Consider the following 23646-nt stretch of genomic DNA (forward strand, 5'->3'; position numbering starts at 1 on the left):
CCCGCAAAATGGGCACCTTCACATGCTCCTCCTCTCATTTAGGTGCATATAACGCACGCACGCACGCACTCTCTCTCTCTCTCTCTTCTCTCTCTCGCGCGCACGCAAATGAGTCTAGATCAACTGCGTATACGAGTAATGGTGAGAAATAGATTATATCGGTATGTGCATGGAATTTGCAAAAAAAAAACTACACCATTCATTTTAAATAATGTATTAGTAAAGTGTCCAATGCGCACAAACTAATCATAAAAAAGGAAAGAGTGGCATCATGAGAAGACCATACCAACAAACATCAGAGGTCCAGACGTGAGAATCCTATAACCTATGCCCGCGGAAGTTATGAAAAGGTTTGGGTAAATTACTTTGACTTTTCATCGAGTCTCGAAGTGTTGAATTTGAAATTGAAAGAAATTTAGTTTAAAATTTATACTAAATTTGTTTTAATTTCAAATTCAAAACGTTAATTCAGTATCACCAAATATAACATCAGTTAAATGTTACCCTCGTATAAGAAACCAAATTTGTTTCATCTTAATTAATGTTATGTTTGAGAGCACACAATAGATGTCTTAAATTTGAGATTGGAGTAAGTTTAATGGAGATTTGTACTAAATATTCTCCAATCCCAAAATCAAAGCACTTTTCAAAACTGCCAAACATAGCATAAACTAAATTTCATTGGACAGAAATATCCTTATCCCAACTACAAGCACAAACATCTTAGCACTTTCTCTCTCCTGCCATTAGCATAAAAATACCCCAAAAATTTTAATATTTTGATTATAAACAATTAAAATTAATAAATAAATGAATATTATATTTATTTAATATAAATATTAAATTTACATTTAGTTTAGACACGGAAACACTAATGCATTATTTTACTTGCAATGAATTCCTTTCACACTGATTTTTTTTTTTAATGATTAAAATTTTTATTTAAAATTTAATTTTCAGAGCCTTAATATTTGACAATGATAAATTATATAAAATTTATAATTATATTTTTATAAATTCAGTAGTTGACAATTATTAAACATGATATTATTTTCTGTTTCGGCGGTAAAAAAGCAAAATTATGATTTTACTTTGGAGAAAGTAAAAATCAAAAAGTGAAAGTTTAGTCAACATACCCTTAGAGTCTAGCAAATTACCTAGGCTAACCAAAGGGCCAAGTGGCCGAGAAATACCGACTCTTACTCTTAAAAAAAATGTCTAGAGTTCAAATCTACCTAGAGGCACTTAGGTGTGTGTGTGTGATTACTACTTATCTATCAAGGAAATAAAAAATAAAAAAATTTACCTAGGCTACTCCTGTTCCTTGAGACCACTTGTAATTAACTTGCATATTGTGAGTCACACTATATATTATCAAACTTATTTCCTAGAAAATCGAGTGTGTCATGATCTAAAGGAGTGGTTTACGTAATTTCAAATGTGCAATACAATTTATTATATCACCAACCATAAATTCATTGATGGCAAAACCCATGGAGGGGAAAACAAGATTGTTCTGAATTGTTTTAATGTTTTTTTATATATAATTTATTTATAAATTCATAATTTTAATGTTTTTTTTTTCTAATTTTTATTTTGACAAAAAACTCACATATTATTTCTGTGCAGACAAAAACTCTAATTTAAAAGGTGAAAAAGTACCATTGTGTTACAATTCACTTAAATTATAGTAACAATTACAAATAAAGAGTTTTTAACTTGTTATTAACATAAAAGTAAATTAATATTTTGCAATTTGAAAAGCAAATAATAATAATAACAGTAAGGAAAAAAACAAAATATAAACCCTGAAAAAATAAAAATGAAAATGAAAAATTGCTGTTGTAAGTTTGCTTTGCATGTATAGCTTCATTTTCTTATAGTCAATCGTGGTCAAGATAGCTTGAGGACCGTTATGAAAATAGGATCAGATGATTTTAGCTGATATTTAGTTACATGGCTTAGTCATGGAATAATGGACATCCTTCATTCACATTCACATTAACATTAATGTTCTTCATGTTGTATCAATTTTTTGTAATATTATTAAATTAAATAAAATAATTAATATATTTATAAATAAAGAAACAAGTAAATAAAACACAAAATTTCATTTCACAACACATTAAACATCAAATAAACTTAAAACCTTAAACTATTCATTACAAGAAAAAAAAAAAAAAAAAAAAAAAAAAAAAAAAAGACAGCTAATTTGCATCAGTTATTTTTTATTTTTTATTTTTTTATTTTTTTTTTTATACCCAAAAAGTACACTCGGCGTATCCTAGCCGTATCCCGCGTATTTCAACCATATCCCAATCGTATCCAAAAATTTAAAATTTATAGTAAAAATTGGAATTCTTCTCGGGAGTATTGGACATGTGTCCAAATGTACCCTAGGCGTATTGGGCCTGACACATGTCCGATATCGCCACGTTGCCTTCGGAGAAGTATCTGTGCTTCTTAGATCTTGATTAAAAATTTTGATTAGTAGATTCTTTTAAAATATTCTCTTTCAAAGGGATAATGAATGTAACATAATTAAGATTAAAACTCCATTTGTTTCAACTTAAAATATTTTACTCAGAAAACATTTTTTGTTTTCAGCCTAAAACACCATCCAAAAAAAAATGTTAAAAAAGAAAAGAAAAAGGGTCAATGCAATTTTTAAATTAAATTAATTAATAAGAATAGTCCATCTAATTATTGAGGGGTTTTTGGAACGATGGACGCAAACAAGAAAGGGTAAAACTGTAAAACATTCCCACCTAATGCTTTTTGGGCCAAAAAGAAGCATATTGTTTCTTTACCCTATGAAAAGGGATTTACCGATCGCATGATTCCTTCTAAAGCTAGTCCCAGCCACATGAAAGCTGACTACTTGGAATTATGCAAAACTGAAATCAGCTCTTTAATAGCAAAGAAGCTTGTCACTTACAGCCACTCCCCCTGGAGTTGCAGAGCTTTTTATGTCAACAAAAATGCTGAAAAAGAAAGAGGAATTCCTATATTGGTTATTGATTATCGACCACTTAATCTTGCTTTAAGCTGGATTCGATATCCAATTCCCAACATCAAAGATCTTTTAGACAGGTTACAATCTGCTGTAATCTTTTCTAAATTTGATCTTAAATCTGGATATTACCAGGTACAGATTGCAGAAGAGGACAGGTACAAAACAGCTTTTTGCGTACCTTTTGGACAGTATGAATGGATCGTAATGCCATTTGGATTAAAAAATGCCCCTTCAGAATTCCAACATATTTTGAATGACATATTTAATCCTTATACTGAATTTTCTATTGTTTATATTGATGATATTCTCATATTTTCAAAATCAATCGATCAGCATTATAAACATTTGAAAATTTTCAAAAATGTTATTTACCAAAGTGGTTTAGTAGTATCTGCTCCTAAACTAAAACTGTTTTTAACAAAGGTCAGATTTCTTGGTCATGAAATTTGTGATAGGAAAATTAGACCTATTGATCGCAGTATTGAGTTTGCTTCTAAATTTCCAGATGAAATTAAAGATAAAACTCAACTTCAGAGATTTCTTGGTAGTTTGAATTATATTCGCAACCATTACCGAGATCTTGCACAGGATACAACAATTTTGTACACCAGGTTAAGGAAATCTCCTTCCCTATGGACTTTGGAACACACCAAGGCCGTCCAGAAGATTAAACTCAGAGCAAAATAAATTCCTTGCTTAGCTCTAGCCAATTCTTCTTGGTTCAAAATTATGGAAACAGATGCATCCAATATTGGATATGGTGTTATTCTTAAACAGAAGAATCCAAATACAGGAACAGAGGAGCTTGTTCGCTTCACTTCAGGAACTTGGAAAAATGCACAATTAAATTATTCAACCATCAAAAAGGAAATTCTTTCTTTGGTTAAATGCATTTATAAATTCCAAGATGATTTAATCAATCAGAAATTCTTGTTACGCATTGATTGTAGTGCTGCTAAACAAGTACTGGAAAAAGATGTAAATAATTTAGTTTCCAAACAGATATTTGCTGGTTGGCAAGCTGATTTATCTGCTTTTGATTTTTCTATTGAATATATTAAAGGCAGTTCTAATTCTTTACTTGATTTTCTAACTCGTGAATTTTTGCAGGGTTTATGAATCAGCCCCCCCATGGGCAGGGCCGGGGTAATACTCCAAAGGCTCGTGGCAAAAACAAGGCTAAGGCCAAAGTGGTTATACCACTAAATGATGATCAATTTCCATATTTGGATCATGTTGCTGATCTGCTCAACACACCTTCTAAAGGAAGCAACAGTACACAACAGAAACAATAGAAACCAACCATGAAAGAGGTTCTTGAACAAGAAACTCCATGGATACCTAATCAAAGGTATATTTAGACAGTATTGGTACTGGATTCTCAGGATGAGCAATGGATGCCAGATCCTTGGGAAATCAAATCTAGATATTTCCAAACTCAACAATATGCTGCACCGGATGGTTGCCATAGATATATCTATGAAGCCATTCTTACTGAAACTTCCTCTGTGGAGATCAACCACACGAAGCAATTTCCGAATTCCAAAGATAATCCTCTTACTTATAGTAAAGCTATCTTTAAGAGGCTTATACGGCCTAGTGACTGGGGATTAAATCCTAATTTGCCAAGGAAAATATCCTATGGTCACAGTTACAATTATTGGAATTATATCTCAGTTTGGACATATTCGTTCTTTTATCAAAATCCAAAGCATAAGCATTCTTGGTTCTTCAAGATATGCCCTCAATCAGTTAAGGCTGATTTCCCAAACTGGGTTATACCCTGGTGGGCTATATTTGGCCCTGATCTGGATATTTTGCCAGAATCAATTAGGCAATTATACTTGCCATGGCAACAATTTCATCCTCAATTAAGGGGACAGGATAATATTCCTGTAGGGAAATCCACCCTATTGTTCTTTACTGAATTTGGAATCCCTTGGATTTGGAAATGGGATTTCCAATGTGGTTATACCACTGACAAATTACCAGTCCTTTAGAGGATCTTTTATTACAGATGGTGGTCAGGTATGACTCAAGACCCTATCCAAGCCCTCCTCCATCAGATCAGAAAAAAAACACTGGAATACATGGATAAGGTTCCAAAGTTAACTATTCCAGAACCCGAAATCTTTAACCCATTTGAACTTGTTAAAGATATGATCAGAAAATAACAACAATTAATTACCGAAGCCGATTTAATGGTTAAATGGATGGATTTTATGAGGACTAAATTTGTTAAATCTTTTAATTCCTCCACACCTACAGTACGAGATGATGCATCCATGGTGTCAGTCTCTAGCCAAACCAGTCAAGAAGGTAATCAGTTTTCCTATCTAGCTGGTTATGCACAAGATCCCAATGAAGATCTTATTTCTGAAGAGGAGCCTACAGTAGCCGACTATTGGGACTCTCTCACCAGTCACTTGATGGACAAGATGAATCCACCTAAAAAGTAAAGATTCCTCTTATCCTGCTGACAGAAGAAGACAAAGAACTTTTCTCAAAAGTCTTTGGTTCTACAGTATTTCCTTCATCAGATGTCTACTTTTCATCAGATAAGGAGACAGAACTTAGTGGTGGGCCGACCGACTGCATTATTCCAGCACACGATCCCATGCACTATGCGGACTTCAAAATGTTAATTTCAAGTCCATTTTATGTATAAATAGAGGGCAAAGTTTCCCTTCAATGTATCTTTCAATTTCCTTTTCTTCCTTTTGTAATATTTCTCTGTACTAGCTTGGAAGTTCAATAAAGGAAGTTTTCTGTAAGTCTGTTTAAATTTCTTCTTCTTATAAATTTGTATTTGTATTTTATCTATATAATCGATATTATGTTGGTAGGAAGGATAAAATAGGAAATTAATCTTTATTAAAGTTGGAGGGGAGTGTTGTTAATTTTTTTTTTTTTAGCCATATGACATCTACAAAGTACAACCAAACTAAAAAACACAACACAACACACAAAGGCACATGACATATAACAAACAAAGCCACCACAAGATATGGCCACAAAAATCCTACGCCCATTTCCATGACCCAACTAAAGATAAGACTCATAGTCAGCTGGTAATGATAAATTGCAGGCCTAAAAAATGGGCTTTAAACTACACTTAACTGAACATCGGACCTATTAGCATACCTACCATTGATTGGGCTAAGCCACAACCAAAAAGGCCCATTTGGATCTGCACACTCCAACTTCTACTAGAATCTTCACCTAGGCCCAAACTATATTTCCCAACTTGAATAGCACACAAAGAAAACCTAACCATGAGGGCAAAAGACTGGACAAATGGACTGCTCACAATAGTGACAAGAAAGTGGGTTTGACTAAAAACAAAGCCCATAGCCATAAATTCCATAGGCAACATAAATACGACAGCCTGGGCACTTCCTAAGTGATTTGGTGTATGCAAGATAAAACACCCCATAGGACCCATAGCTTCAATATAGACACCCAATTTTACGTGCCTACCACGCTGATGTAACAGACTCATCATGACTTTTGACTGTTGAGGCTCATTCTGACAGACAAATGGATGACGTGGGTTGTGAGAAGGATTCAGAGTCACCGCCAACCGGGAAGAAGGTAGGAATGACAAATCTCGAAACTTTGAAGCCTTTACAACAAAGAAACTTTGAACAACAAATTTATATAGAGAGTTTTATTTCATATAATTTCAGTGGGGGCAATTTCAAAATTATATACATATAAATACAAAAAATATAAATTTAAGGGTGTAAAATGAAATAATAAAAAATTTCTGTGGCGGTGGATGCCCCCACTGAGCCCTTCACAGATCCATGCTTGCCACCGGTGAATCCATTCATTGTTCATGGAAATATATATATATATATATATATATATATATATATATATATATATAATGACCTTTATAACCTTTATACTTACACACACACACACATATATATATAAGTATAAATATATACACACACAAAAGTGGAGGAAAATAGAGATGGTGGTGGCGGCGGCGGTGGCGCCCATGGTGGTTGGTGGGTTATTATTTTTTTGGGTGTATATGGTGTACATTGCTCTATATATTTTTTTGATGTAGATGGTAGTGGTGGTTTTCATTGGTGTAGGTGGTGGTGTAGGCGGCAGTGCCCCCACAGTTTGAGAATTTTTTTTTTGTGTACATTGTTCTTATATACACACACATACTCACACTAGATACTTAAGTCATTTATCATAGAAAATTGATGGCATTTTAGTAAATTAGACTGGTACGTTAGTGCAATTGACGGTCCGTCATTAAGAAGGGAGGTTTGTGTAAGTTAATTCATTTTTAAGGAAAGTTTGAGTAATTTTTCAAATAATAGAGGAACTCCCTGTAATTATGATAAACTATAAGAGAGATTTGTATAATTTACCCAAAATACAAATCAGAAGTTACTTTTTGTCTGAAGTTCGTGGCAGGATTATGCGTGTAATCTCAGCCAGTAACCAGTAAATTTTGTACCTTAACTTATATTGAGTATGTGTCAAAAAAAAAAAAAAAAAAAAAAATCTTATACCGAGTATGAAACTACTTTTTAATGGGATGTAATCAAATAATTTTCACAAGAAAAAAGAAAACAAAAAAAACAACCTATTTAAAAAATTCAGTACCTACTCTAACATTGGTTTGACATTTATATAGTTACTATTTTGGGTCTGCACACCCATTGGTTCTTTAGAAGCTCTTTAGAAGAAAATTTCATAATATTTATGCACTTGCGAGATTCTGTTTTTTTTTTTTTATTTTTTAAATCTTACATATTTTTATTAGTTGTTTAGTGTATTACTTATTTATAGATTGGGATGCAATTTGGGTGGATTGAGGGGTCATTTCAGGTTCACCAAAACATTTATTTATCAACTAAAATTAGACCCAATCCAATCTTAGCCTCAGCTGAAGTTGCTGAACCCGTTTTGGTTTGAAAAATAGAACTGAAAATGGGGATAATCTTAAGTTACTGATGGGTTCGATTAGTCGAATGGATACAGATTTTAAAATTTGAATACTGATACATAAAAAGTTAAAATGAAATTGTAGACAACATATTTTGTCACACCCTTTTTGTCGATTATTTTTCATCGCTTGGACTTTGTAAAAGTTCATAAAGGGGCATAACCGAGGAGTCCCGTATACTCCAAATCCACTAATTAGGAAAGCATGAATTCTATCACTTCAAACTATTACAAACTGATTAATGAATTCTTCACTTCACCATTCGATCGAATTACCATTCTAATCAATATCACGGGCATAAGAACTCGTCACCGACATAAAGTTGGAATTCATCACTCCCTAACGTTTCTAGTGGTTTACACCATCCGATCAAAGAAACTATCTCAAACCAAGCTTCGACTAGGATTTATGATACCACAATTTCTATCTCAATCAACATTGAGAGACCATAATCCATCATGGAATCCAAACCAACAATTTCTATCTCAATCAACATTGAGAGAGAGACCATAATCCATCATGGAATCCAACCCAACAATTTCTATCTCAATCAACATTGAGAGACCGTAATCCATCATTGAACCCAACCCAACGGTTCAAAAACATCATTTCAAATCATACTCATTTGCACCATTTAATTTCAAGCAGGTTCACCCCATTTTAAGAAAATCACACAAATTATTGTTTCAAGTGTGCACCAATTCTCACTTTCTTAATCACCATATTAAAATTGTAAAACCATCAAATTGACACATGGTGAAATTGTAGTCATTATATTTAAAAGCCCTCAAATACCGCTTTCAATGAGACAGACTACTTTCACCATTGGCTACCAAATTTCAAATTTCCAAATCACGATTGAGAAACTCATTGTTCGTGTTCGAAGTTTCAAACTCACACTCTTTGTTCTGTTCTCATAGAATGGCAAACTTTTGACTGGTTGGTCACAGCAATAGAGGACAGAGTTTGACTCTTTGACTATCAGGTTTATCAACTGAACTGTATCCAACCCTTTTTTTTTTTTTTTCTTACTGAAAAGCAAAGTTGGCTTTTTGACTGGTTTCTTACTGAAAAGCAAAGTTGGCTTTTTGACTGGTTTCGACAGTGTTTGACTGTTGGACTGATACTCGAGTTGTGAGAGTTTAAAAACCCATTCCTCATAACTTCAGTGTTTTTATATTTTTAGGATTAGCATTGTGCATCAAGAACTAGCAAGAATAAGTTAAATGGGTCAAGAAAACATGCCTCCTCACTCCTCTGATAACAAATTCGTATTTTTCTAAAAATTTTATTCACATTTTTAGGTATGGATTACTTTTGCCACCAAATTTTACATGTTGAATATTTCTTCTGGTTTATGTTTCTATATACATTTTAAAATGGTTAATTACAACGACACTCTTTGAGTTTTGTCATATTGACAACTATATACAATTTAGCCGTTTTTTAAACAAAGACACTCCCTTAGGTTTGATAAAACTAACAAAGACACCCCAATGCTGGTGAATTGACATTATTGTCCCTTGATACATTCAATTACCAATTTATCCAATACAATTCTTTCTTATTGACTGAGGACACCAAAATGACCCGGGCTTGGTATGATCCGTATTGCAAAGGACGGGTCGGGTATGGATAGACAGGATGGAGCAAGTTCACGCTGGATGGGCCCAGATCCATAAAGTCATTGCAGAAGCCCATATTAAAATTAGAGAAGTTGAGTCCAGACAAAAGGAGGCAGATAAGGCCCAGGCCAGAGGAGGTTGTAACCGTCTATAAATAAGGGAAATCGAGAGGGAAAAGTGGTTAGAAAGCATTGGGAGTGAAAATTTTCTCTCTCTGTAATTGGGGGAAATTCTTTATACTTTCAATTGGCGCCGTCTGTGGGAAGAACAGGAAGGATTGATTGATGTTGTTCTAGATCGATTCGATTCAAAGCACCCTACGAGGAAGACGATTAATCTGCGAAAGCTGAATCAACATTGGCAACAGTACGATTTGTCTCGATGAGTCCAGGCTCTGGTTAATTTCGAGAAGTTGGCGTCCGATCCCAGCAGATCAGATCTGTGCTTGATCCAGTGAACTGCACAATTGCGATCTGTTGTGATTACTGAATCCGGCCAGTAGCGGACTAAATTCAGCAAGTGTGAGTTCAGATCTAGTGTGTGGGCGTTAGCGGAACTCTGATCTGGTCAAGAAATCTGCAGTTGATGACTTTGCTCCGATCTGGAATGATGATCGGAGGGGCGAACTCAAATCCTTTGGAGAACGGCCAGCAGACGAAGCTCGATGAGCTGATGAACATGATCGACGCTTTGAGGAAAGAAAATGCAGAGCTACGAGCTGGAATAGAGCGTCGTGAGGCTCTTGCAATTCCTAGGCCACCTCCTGAAGGAGAGGGATCGTTACCATCCCAAGCTGATCGTCAAGGTGATCCAGAAGGTGTCAATCGTGTTGATCCACGTCGTGATGAAGTTATAATCGGTGATCTGCCTCCGAATGTCCGTCGAGTAGAGGATCGAGAAGGATCTATTTATCTGGAACCACATCACGAATGGATTATGAGGGAGGAAGCATCGGCATATGAACATAGGGTTGCGTCACCGTGGCGGAGTGAGTTTGCGGAGGACAGGTCGTTCGATCCGCCTTACCGACCTTCATTAGCAACATTTGATTACCACAGTTCAGAAAGGAGATCTACCGATCGGGGGTTTCCGTCACGGTTTTAAAAGGAAAACGAAGCATTGCGTTCATCAGCAAGGACGGTTGCATCTCCATTCACTAATGAAATTCTGAACGCGCCGAATTCGAAGAAGTTCTCCATGCCGGTTTTCATTCTGTTTGACGGAACAATCGATCCGGTCGATTACATCTACCATATTCAGTTGAAAATGGCTTTGAATACTAATAATGATCCTTTGATGTGTAAATGCTTCCCTACGAGCTTGGCTGGACCAGCTCTCAATTGGTTCAAGAATCTGGCTCAGGGCTCAATCGCCAGTTTCCAGGACTTATGCGATAAGTTCATAAGCCAGTACTATGGGAATAAATGTCCGGCTAAGGATGTATCAAGCCTTTTCACAATGAAGCAACATGAGGATGAACGGGTCTAAGCTTTTCTCACCTGGTTCAACCTCGTTAAAAGCATGGTAATGGAGTGTCATCCGTCCACAACAGTCCAAGCATTTAAACTCGCAATGAACCGGGGGACGCCGTTCCACACCAGCTTGGTGGTTAATACGCCAAAGACCATGGACGAGTTGAACGAGAGAGCTGACGGTTTTGTTCGTTTTGAGAAGGAAGAGGCAGCTAATTTGAGGAAGACGTCAATTATTTCGATGGAAAAGAAGTCCAAAGCCAAGATCCGGCAAAAACAAGCTCAGCCGCAACGTCACACCTCATGGAAGGCAGAGAAGAGGCCCAGGGAGGAGGAATCAGTCACTCCACTCAGAGTCACCTTAGTAAGGCTATACCAAGAGAACAAAGATAAGTTTCGTCCTCCTCTGCCAATCAGGCAACCTCTTGAACAGAGGGATCAAACTAAACATTGTGCTTTCTATAGTGATTTTAGACATCAGACTAACGAATGAAGGAACCTAAGAAGGCAGGTAGAGATGTTAATCGCAAAGGGGGAATTTGCAAGCTATGTTCAAGGTCCGGCGCAAGAGCAGAACCGCCCGACTGAGCAGATCAAGCGAAACCAGAGGCCGAACCAACACAACTCTCAGCCTGTTCGGATTATAAATGCAATTCATGGCCGGCCTGAACAGACGACGGAGTTAGAAGAGTTGCTCAGAACGCGGTTACGCCAGGCCCAGTTGAAAAGAAGGATTGGCAGTGTGCATGCTTTGCACCAGCAGAACGCGTCCACATCGATAAAGTTTGATAGAACGGACCTGCTATGTGTTCAGATTCCTCATGAAGATCCATTAGTCGTCAGTCTGACGGTTACAGAATACCTGGTTCGAAGAGTTCTGATTGATCCAGGAAGTAGTGCGAATGTCATGCCCAGGGTGACGTTCGACCGACTTGAGATTGAACCTGAAAAACTCAAACCCACAGGAAATCCGTTGCTTGGATTTGATGGGAAACGAGTGGAACCCATTGGAATGGTGGAATTGACAGTATAAGCTGCTGAGCGAGTTTTGACTGAAAGTTTTGTGGTCGTGGAAATTCATCTATCCTACAACCTCTTGATGGGTAGAGGATGGATTCACAGAGTTTAGGGTGTCCCATCAACCTTGCATCAAGTGATGCGATGTTTGGGTCCAGATGGGACCAAGGTGATAGACATACATGGGGACCAGGTTGCAGCTAAAGAATGTTATTCAGTAACTTTGAAATCTGCTGGAAAATGAAAAAATCCCATCCATTCTGCCAGTCCAAAATAGCAATTACAGAACCCTCTTCCCAGCAAAGATGGGGAGGAGGAGCCACCAGTTCTGACCACAGAACCCCTTCATGAAGTGAAGATTGACCATAAGAAACCAGTACGAACAACAAGGGTGGGAACCAGACTTACTGAAGAGGAAAAACTAGAGTTAACTGATTTCTTGACTCGGAATGCAGATGTATTCGTATGGAGCCATTCAGATATGCTAGGGATAAATCCTGCTGTATCCTGCCATTCCCTCAATATAGACCGGAATGCAAAGCCAGTGAAGCAGAAGCAGAGAAGATTTGCTCCAGAACGAAATCGAATTATAGCTGAGGAGGTTGATCGGTTGCTTAAAGCCAGATTCATCAGAGAAGTTCAGTACCCGGCCTGGCTCTCCAATGTTGTTGTAGTGCAGAAAAAGAATGGGAAATGGAGAGTGTGTATCGACTTCACTAATCTGAATAAAGCTTGCCCAAAGGATAGTTTCCCATTGCCAAGGATTGATCAAATGGTAGATGCCACCACAGGATACGAGCCATTAACTTTCCTGGATGTATATTCCGGTTATAATCAAATTCCCATAGATCCAGTTGACGAAGAGAAAACTTCATTTGTTACTGAACGAGGGACTTATTGCTACAAAGTCACGCCGTTCGGATTAAAAAACGCTGGAGCTACTTATCAGAGGCTGATCAGCAAGATTTTTAAGGGCCAAATGGGAAGCATAATCGAGGCTTATATTGATGATATGGTGGTTAAGAGTAAGAAGAAGAACGATCATTTAGCGCACCTGCAGGATGTGTTCGATGTGTTGCGCTAGTATGGGATGAAGCTTAATCTGACCAAATGTTCATTCGGCGTAAGCTCCGGTCAATTTCTGGGACATGTGGTTAATCATAGAGGAATTGAGGCCAGCCCAGCGCAGGCAGAAGCCCTGATTAGAAATGCAGAGCCAAAGACAATTAAGGAGGTGCAAGCACTCACAAGTCAAATAGCTGCACTGAGCTGATTTATTTCTAAGCTTTCGGACCACTGTAAACCTTTCTTTGATACAATTCGAGGGCACGGAAGGCAAACCTAGGGGGATGAACAATGACAGGTGCTAACCAGCCTGAAGGAGTACATGTGCAACCCTCCAGTTCTATCTGCTCCCGAGCCGAATGAGAAACTCTTTCTGTATCTTGGGGGTATCTAGTATAGCGACTAGTGCCGTTCTGATCCATTGCAAAGAAGGAAAGCAATTCCCGATATTTTATGTTAGCAAAACAATGTCTGAGCCGGAAAGAAGGTACTCAAGGGCCGAACGAATGATCTTGTCGCTGGTCAACGCAAAAAGGAAACTTAGACATTATTTCGAATCTTATCCGATCGTCGTTTTAACAACTTTTCCTTTAAGAATGATCCTGCACAAACCGGACCTATCGGGGAGAATGACCAAGTGGGCCATTGAATTGAGTTCATTTGATATTGCGTACGAGCCCAGGACAACAATCAAAGGTCAAGCGGTGGCGGATTTCCTACTTGAAGATGATGCTGAAGATTTGGTGAAGGATTACTTGTGGGAGCTCTTCGTGGATGGCTCTTCGAATCAAATGGGGGCAGGGATTGGAATCCAATTGCTAACACCAGAAGGAACCACGCTGAGCCAAGCGATAAGACTTGAATTCAACGTAACCAACAATGAGGCAAAATACGAGGCGTTGATAGCTGGGCTGAAGTTGGCTAAAGAACTGAAGATCAAGAATCTGATTACTTATAGTGATTCACAACTAGTCATTCGGCAAGTCACTGGGGAATATGGGACCAAGGATAAGACCATGGAAGCATACCGAACTACGGTTCTGCGTGAGGCAAAAGGTTTCGATCAGATCAGGTTCATCCAATTGCCGAGAGAGTATAACGAAGATGCTGACCACTTGGCTTGTAGTGTATCCAGTTCTGGAGAGACTTTGGCTAGGGTCATCCCGGTTGACATTCTGGTCCAACCTTCCATTTTTGATGAGCTGCCTAATCCGAGCCCTCAATATGTTAATGTTATACCATATGAGCGGAGCTGGATTGATCCGATAATGGCTTTCATACGTAATGGTGTACTCCCCGAGCAGAAGGACGAAGCAAGAAAAATTAGGTCCAACGTTGCAAAGTATGCCATTGTGCGTGATCAGTTGTATAGACACTCCTTCTCGGGTCCATATTTGAAGTATGCTACCCCAACAGAGGCTAGACAGATTATGCGAACCATTCATGAGGGAGTATGCGGAAATCATTCAGGAGGAAGATCTTTAGCACACAAAACAATGACACAAGGGTACTTCTGGCCAAACATGGCACGAGATGCAGAAGAATTCTCTAGAAGATGCGATAAATGCCAAAGGTTCGGGCCATTGATACATCAACCACCTGAAGAACTGCACGTAATGGCACCCTATGGCCTTTCGCGCAGTGGGGGATGGATGTGGTCGGCCTTTTGCCGACTGCAAGATCGCATAATAAGTACGTTCTGCTAGCAACTGATTACTTCACCAAATGGGTGGAAGCAGAGCCGTACCTTAGTGTCACCCAAACTCAAGTAAGACGCTTTATCTAAAATAATATTATCTGTCATTTTGGCGTGCCAAGGTCAATCGTGATGGACAATGGGACCAACCTCGATAGCAAGCAAATGAAAGAACTGCTAGAAGAATATGGAATCAACCAAAAGTTAGCAGCAGTCAGTCATCCCCAGGCTAATGGTCAAGCCGAAATCACAAACAGGATAATATTTGCTTGCATTAAGAAAAAGCTAGAAAATGAAAAAGGAAAATGGTTAGATGAGCTTCAAAACGTCTTGTGGACTTACAGAACAACCCCAAGAGGGCCGACCGGAGAGAGCCCATTCGCTATGGCATACGGCACCGAGGCGGTGATACCAGTCGAGCACTTGGTTCCAACTGTAAGGAGCTTGGCATGGGATCAAGAGCAGAATGATAGAATACTAAGGTTTAATCTCGATTTGCTGGAGGAAAAAAGGGATGCGGCTGCAGTAAGGCTTGCCTATTTTCAACAGACACTTGTGAATAGCCATAACAAGAAGGTGAGGCACAGAGACTTTGCTCTTGGCGATCTGGTTCTGAAAAGGAAGGTGGGAATAATCAAAAAGATGTTCTCCCCCTGGGAAGGTCCATACAGAATAGCAGAGGTCATAGGGAAGGGGGCGTACGTCCTAGAAACTATGGCAGGAAGGGGGGTCAATAAGCCATGGAATGCTACGTCCCTGAAAAGGTACTATCAGTAGAAGTAGAGTTTAATTTCAAACAATATGCACGCTTTAAATTGCATACTTATAAGTATACGAAATTCCCAAGTTTTATAAAAAGTCTTTTCTTTGCTCAAAAAATTAATTGACACCCTTCCCATTCAGCAAAGTTAGTGGCAGCTGGCACTTTAAGCCGAACGCCAAACACTTGCTTAAAAATAAAAATAAAGCCAAGTAGCAAGAGGCGTCCAAGCCGAGCGCCAGGCATTTAGCAAAGTTAGTGGCAGCTGGCACTTTAAGCCGAACGCTAAACACTTGCTTAAAAATAAAAATAAAGCCAAGTGGCAAGAGGCGTTCAAGCCGAGCGCCAGACATTCAGCAAAGTTAGTGGCAGCTGGCACTTTAAGCCGAACGTCAAACACTTGCTGAAAAATAAAAATAAAGCCAAGTGGCAAGAGGCATTCAAGCCGAGTGCCAGACGTTCAGTAAAGTTAGTGGCAGCTGGCACTTTAAGCCGAACGCCAAACACTTGCTCAAAAATAAAAATAAAGCCAAGTGGCAAAAGGCGTTCAAGCCCAGCGCCAGGCATTCAGCAAAGTTAGTGGCAGCTGGCACTTTAAGCCGAACGCCAAACAGTTGCTCAAAAATTAAAATAAAGCCAAGTGGTAAGAGGCGTTCAAGCCGAGCGCCAGGCATTCAGCAAAGTTAGTGGCAGTTGGCACTTCGAGCCGAACGCCAAACACTTGCTCAAAAATAAAAATAAAGCCAAGTGGCAAGAGGCATTTAAGCTGAGCACCAGGCACTCAGCAAAGATAGTGGAAGCTGGCACTGCGAGCTGAACATCGAACACTTGCTCAAAATAAAGTAAAGTCGCTCAAAATAAAATAAAGCCAGAACGGTGACAAGGCCGAACACCAAACACTCGTGAAAATACACAGCAAAGCTGAAAATGGAAAATTTGAAGAATGGAAGTCATACTGAGCAAAAACATTGTCATTCATTACAAAAAGGTCCTGAGGTACATAGCTTGATACATGAAGATAAAAAAAAATAATAATAATAAAAAAAAAAACCTGTTATAGGATGTCAGTTTTGATGATCTTCTCCAGGCTGTGACCTGTCGTTCTCCCCACCATCATCCTCTGGACCATTGAGGTCTTCTCCATTCTCAGCTGCCCTATCATCCTTAGAAGGGGAGTCAAGATGAATCACTCCCTCAGCAGGCATAGGACTGTCAGTAACAACTGAGGAAGAGGGCACAATGGTAGAAAGGGGAAGAATATTCAGGGGATGAAAGGGTGGGACAATTCCTGATGATGCAACCTCTATGCACTCGATGAAGATATTCTCAGCCGGGTCGCATGGTGGGTTTTGATAATTATTTGGGGGGTGGATATCCAGAGAAGCATCTAATTCATCTGGACCAGCACAAGAGCTTGATTCGCCTTCAGGGGGAGAACGGTCAATAAAACCGTCTCTGTACCCTTCAGCATACCGGATGGCACTGGTTCTGGTGAAGCGAGCAAGGAGAGCTTTCATACCCCCTTCGACTTTGCCAATCATGTTCAGCAAGGAAGACCGTTCATTTAAGAGCTTCTCCTGTGAGTTCGCATGAGACAACCGTTCAGCAATGAATGAACGCTGAAGGTCTCCCTTCTCAGCTTTGAGAGAGTCTCTTTCTGTCAGAGCGACACTCTTCTCAGTTTTCAAGACATCAACCTCATCCTGAAGAGAATCCCGTTTGGTCTTCAGGGTATCCCGTTCAGCTCTGAGGGAATCCCTCTCATTTGCCAGACCGTCCTTCTCTACCTTTAAGTCAGCAACCCCCTTCTCTGACTCGCTCAGCTTAGACTCCAGCTCAGCAACCTTGGCCTTAAGGAGATTCTCTGCTTCAACAAACCTTTTAAAGCCCACAGAGAGGGATTTAAGCTTTTTGTTCAGAGTCTCAATGGTTTTTTGGAAAGTGAACATCCCGAATAGAGTCTGCATAAAGGAAGGGAAATTCAGGTCAGACTAGCTAGTAAAGAGTTATAGCAGAAAGGAAACGCATTTCAATAAAAAGAAGAGTCACCTCCATAGCAGTAGCTGGGAACCGCTGGAACATCTCACCAAAGGATAGCTTGTTCTGAGTCTCAAGGTCCTTAAGGGTCCAGAAACCCTTGTAGAAAACAAAGGAGGTGAGGGGGTCCTTATATATTGAGTCAGTGGGGCCAATGGTCGATCCATCTTCATGGCTGAGCAAAGGTCGCCATGGAAGAACAGATGGAGTCGGACCAGAGGCTCTGGCCGATTCGCCTTCTGGAATGAAGAACTGGGCAGGGGGCAATGGTTCAGTAACCCTGAAAGAAGCCATCTTGATCCTCCGGGCTGGTGGGATATCACTCCGGTCATGACCGCCCTCAGGCATTGGCCTTTTTCCTAAACTTTTTTCTGACAAACTAGCATTAGCTAGCCCTCCATTGTCTTGAGAATTTCCAGCATCCTGAGTGCTCTCTGAGGAAGTATCAGACGAGATGTTGGAAGGCATAATGATGGGAGCAGCAGGACGGATCTCAATAGTATGGTCCATAATAGGGTTCTCAGCATGAGTGAGCTCAGAAGGCTCAATAGTAGAATGGTTTGTGACTTGAGTAATAGTTGGAACAATCACAACTTGCTCTGGGGTAGAGACAGCAAGGGAAGACGATGTGGAAGCAGGTGTAAATGATGATGTGATAGCAGGAGCGTTAGAAGGGGTGGGAGCAGAATGCCTCCTCCTGCTGAAAGATGGGATATGAATGTTCTTGTGACGACCCTGGATTTTTTAACTCAGTGTGTCCTGTGATGACCCAAAACGGATCCAAAATGCGGAAGCAAAAGATAGAACAATGGTCTCTAGAGATATAACACTCCTTTAAGACACCAATGTGACCCTCAACGAGGTCACAAAACCCAAAGGAAGAAAATGCGGAAGCAACGTTTTAAAAACGGAAAAGAATGAACTAGGGGCAAAATGGTCATTCCACCCTGAACTGGGTGCCACTGTGCACACCATTGGAAAGACAACGAAAAATTAATAAATATAGACTCAAGAATCCCTTGATTCGGGGTCCGGACGGTAAAGATATCAAGTTCTGAAGTCGAAGGAAGGAATACCCTATCCCGGTTCGAACCAAAAACAAACACTACCTTACTAAAACTTGAATAACTTGAGGCACAAGAATAATCTGAAGCTCTAATTAGTACCATTGGAAAGCTTATTTCGACGCGATCAATTTAGACTTAAGAACGGACCAATTTGGAGTTAAAACGAAGAAGTTATGATGATTTGAAGTCGGAGGTGCAGTGCTGAACTAAGACACACACACCCATGAACAGTACTTCGAGCGCTCAAACAAGGACTTCGAGCACTCGAAATTTGCCCTAAGAAATCTGCCCAAAGTTCGAGCGCTCGAACTCCCTATTTAGAGCGCTTGAACTCCTGTAGGCTGCGCCTGAAATGCGGACTTGAAATGCAATTTTGAGGACTTTCTGGGCTTTTTTGAGAAAAACACAAAGAAGAAACTACCCTCAAAATCATGTTTCCTAACCAACCATGCCAAAAAAAACTTTATTTTTCAAATAAAAACCCCAAAATGCCCTTATGCTCAGTTTAGGCTCAAAACGGCAAAAAATGTAAGTTTGCACCAAACATACTTTTGACTCCAAATACACTTCTAGGCTGAAACGAATATGCACACAAACGTAATAAATGATTTTGAATGCGCGGAAATGGTCCGCGGCTCCCGGAAATGGTCGAGTCAAAATCCGACCCCCCGATGGCCAAAAAGGCGAAAATGAAAATGAAATGGAAATTTTGAAAACCAAAATTAGCAAATGATTGGAAATTACCATTTGGCCCTTGGCCACACTTCATGCATGATTAATGAGATCCTACGGAAGAATCAAAACGGAATTCCCACACCCGATGCAAACATAGTGAGACAATAACTTAACATTTTTCAATATTTTTCATAATATACCATAAAGTTAAAATTACATAGGATACAAATACCTGTCATTGGCCTCTGGCCTCATCTCATACATGTCAAATATATTGTAAAGAGTGTACTCGTGTACACACTACATGTTTAAATTCAAATATACATATTTTGACATATAAGGCAAATGGCTTTCCAAGCCAACCTTTACAAGAAATGAAAATCTTCAAGTCCACCAATCATCCAAGCATGACGAGAATCGCAACCTTGATTCTTGTACCTGAAATATGCCCCAGTATCGTAGGGGTGAGTAACATAAAGCTATTCGTAGGAAATGAGCATGCATCGACCTACGTTTTACAAGTTTGCATGATTTAGTTATTGTGGTTCATTCCACCTAACGTCTATGTCAAAGGTGAGACTCAAGGAGCATCCTAGCTACCTAGGATCATTTCTAGCATCAATCACCTTATTCATACAATTTTAGCAACATAGGGTCATGCTTACACAAAGCAACAACATAGGAGCATGCTTACACAAAGCACAACATATAGATTCTTAAGGTAATCAACTTGGAGTCTAAAATGCAACATCAACTAAATATAACAATTTAGCATAATTAGAATATCTAATACCACACATCAAGACATAGGTTCTCTAGGTTATCAACTAGAAATCTAAAAGTGTGAAATCAACTAAATATATCAATTTAGTATGGATGTACTTAACAACATCAAAATGATTCATTAAAATCATATACATGGATGTACTTAACAACATCAAAATCGCCAATAACTAAAACCACAAGTTACAATATAAACATGATTGTTAACTTGGAATTGAATGCGAAAACAAATAATGGAAGACTTGGACATCTACGCTCGGAATTCTGCCGAGACCTCAATGGTTATTCCGGGCACTAACCCGCAGGGAAGACCACCCTAAGTGCGCACTATCTCAATGACTTAAAGGACTCACGTCCCCGTACTAGAGCCAAACCCTAGCCATCTCAACTCAACAATGTTCCAAGATTCCAAAATTAAACCAAATAAGTTCACAACTTATACATAACTTATATAATGCATGAAAACACCTTCCATGCACAAGTAGGTTGAAACCACACAATCCATGCCTTAGAGTTTCAATTCTAAAATGACATACATAATGTCAATTATAAAGTGTGCAATTCACTACACATGGCATCAATATATTCTATAAAGAAAACATGTTCTCATGAATATAAATATAACAACAAAGTTGTCCAATGCTCAAAACACAATCAAGTGAATACATAACAAGTTCAAGTCCATGATTTGAATATAGAAACAACTTCTAAAATACCAATAGATTCATGGAGCCATTAGATAGAATTTAATTAAACAAGGTGATTAAATTCTCTAGATTTCAAATAACCTCAAATTAATATATGTTAAGCAACATATCATGGTCTTTACATATATCAAATCAAAAGTGCAAGATAAGCAAGATATCATCAAATAGAATTTAATTAATTTAAATCAATTAAATATCTAGATTTCAAAAGTTGTCCAAATGATCTCAAATTAATTTATATCAAGCACTAAGTCATGGTCATACCATATATCAAGTCTAAGATAGATTACAAGCAAAACACAATTTACTATAATTTAAACCAAATTAAATCCATTTAATCTCTAGATTTGAAAACTCATCTAAATCAACCCAAATTAATATATATCAAAGATCAACTCATGGCCATGCCATTTACCAAGTCTAAAATGAGTTATAAGCAAACTACCATTAATCATAATTTCTCAAATTAATACACCACATGCATACAAGTTGTATAAGCATCAAAAACATGCAAGACAACAAACATATAACTCTATAACATTCCCTACCTCATTAGAGAAGTGTCTCTCTAGAATCCAAGGCAAAATCAACACAAAATGGCAAATCCTTCTAGGGTTATGAAGAGGAAGATGAGGGGAACAAAATGTATTCCCAAGTTCAAGCTTGGAAATCAATGGAAGGCTCTCAAAAATCAAGGTCAAAGCTTAATGCTTTAGGCTCCATCCATGGAGGCTAGGGTTTTCTTTACAAAAGAGGGAGGAAATGAAAAATGATAAAGATAAAATGTGAGTGGAGGGGATAGAGATCCTCCACTCACTATGTGCTCTTACACTACCTCTCACACACACACTAATGCAAGATCAAATTGTGAGCCTACATTTATCACAAATCCAAGGCTTCATCCTAGGCTAAATCTCAAGCCTACACTTGTCAACCATCCAAGCCAACAAGTGCACCAATCCTAGGCCAACAAGTGGTTAAATCTCCACCCTCCACATGTCCTCATCCAAGGCCTCAAAGTGTTTCCACACACATGTCAACAAGTGGACCAATGAGAGTGTGACACTTGTCACACTTTCTAAAAATTACAAAAAAATCCTTTTTGAAAATATCTTCTAAATTAAATTACAAAATGGTCCCTAAGACGAAAAATAATTACTTTACAGTAATTACACAAAACCCCTACAAAATAGTCATGCATCTATACCTTTTACAAGAAAAGTAAGCACTTAGCATGCTTTTCTACAAAAGTGAAAATACACATAGTATGGAATTTAAATATCGTGGAAGCATGCAAAACCGGAATCAAATCCGAACACAAAAAGTGAGGTTATGCCAACAAAGTGACAACCGAGAAAAAGACGAAAGTGAATAGTGTCACAACAGTGAAAATGTGAAAATGACTCGGTCCTCAAAGGAAGTCGTCAATCCACCGAAAAGAGTCTTAGAAACCATTCCCGAGTACTCAAGATGACACTAAGTGATGAGAAACTGAACTCAGAAAGGAAAAGATCAATGGAAAAAAATATCCGTGAAAATCCGAGAAAAGGAAAGGAATGAAAATGACCGGGTCATTACAGTTCTCCATTTTGGACCCTAAAAGAGAGATGTCAGAGAGATTGTCAGATGTAAGCAAATCAGTAGCTGAAGGGACATTGTTTAGCACACTTTCTTGCAAGATGTCTAGCCTAGCCCTACAAACTCTATAAACCAGTTCATCATGGGGAATTTGAAGGCACTTACAAAGAAAAGTGCAAAAACGGGGAAAATAACTTTCACAGTGGCATTCAGTAGGACGTGTTTTCAACTTTTTGTAGCCAGAGACAGAGCATGTTCCAAAGGAAGAAGGGATAGAGAAGGATTGGCCGAGCGGAGTCTGCCAATTCCCACTAACCACAATTAAGTTTCGTCTCCAACCTTTTTCAAATGAGTTCTTATCAGTGCAGATCGACCTTTTGTCAATAGGGAAGAAGTGATAGTACAAATCATTTTGTGAAATCTTATTAATCCGATAGCAGAGGAGAAGGTCAATAATGTTAAGATTGAGACCCCTGTCACGATTCAAGAGCAGGAGGACTGAAATTACCCTAAGAAAGTTAGGGTTAACTTGTAGGGGGTAGAGCCTCAATTTGTTGAAAGCATAACAAAAGAATGGGTATAGGGGGAACCTAATGACGTTCAAGTGAACGGCGGAGAATAAAACTTCCCCAGGAAGGAGACCCTCACCAGATCTCCCGTCTAAGTTTATTGGATAGACTTTGAGAGAAATATCGCGAGGAATGCAATTCTTGGATCGAATGGCGTTCAGATTAGGGGGTGCCATAGAGAAAGGGAGGAGTCCTAGGCAGTAAAGGCGTCTTTTTAAAGAGGGATTTAAAAAAAAAAAAACTGACCTTGAAAGTTTGTGATGAACGCAGTAACAACACAGCAGCTAAAAATCGAAAAGGAAAAACTCGCCGGAGAAATTGAAAAAGGATCGCCGGAATGTGCAGGAAGGCAGCGGAAAGTAGAAGCGAGATATAAGAAGAAGGGTGAAGGTTGAAAGACCGGAATTTATAAGGAGGAAAAGTAAAGGCGACATGGAACTCAAAAGGTCAAGGCAAAAAGTGGTGCTGCAGATCTCGAAGCTTGGGTTTTTGTGCCAGCCATTCGATTCCTCGTGTCATTGCTCCAAGCCGTCAGACCAAGATCGTGTCTTTTCAATAATCTCACCCTCATTAATGAGGGGAGAGATTATTGGGGGTAGAT

General features: G+C 38.8%; 1 protein-coding gene across 1 annotated transcript; it reads left to right on the forward strand.

Annotated features, from left to right (window-relative positions):
• The first annotated feature begins 11608 nt into the window (after positions 1–11608).
• LOC132313998 (uncharacterized) lies at positions 11609–12124 on the forward strand. The gene has a single exon (XM_059812923.1). It carries the CDS (start codon positions 11609–11611, stop codon positions 12122–12124), a length of 516 nt encoding a protein of 171 aa, XP_059668906.1.
• The last annotated feature ends 11522 nt before the right edge of the window (positions 12125–23646 follow it).

Source organism: Cornus florida, unplaced genomic scaffold (genome assembly GCF_030987335.1).
Source record: "Cornus florida cultivar Cherokee Brave unplaced genomic scaffold, ASM3098733v1 CherokeeBrave_3.0.0_Hap2_Chr06, whole genome shotgun sequence".
In the NCBI taxonomy this organism is placed as follows: Eukaryota; Viridiplantae; Streptophyta; class Magnoliopsida; order Cornales; family Cornaceae; genus Cornus; species Cornus florida.

Bases quoted from the DNA above. Each gene is read 5' to 3' on its own strand.
- LOC132313998 (XM_059812923.1), top strand. From the start codon at position 11,609: ATGTTAATCGCAAAGGGGGAATTTGCAAGCTATGTTCAAGGTCCGGCG.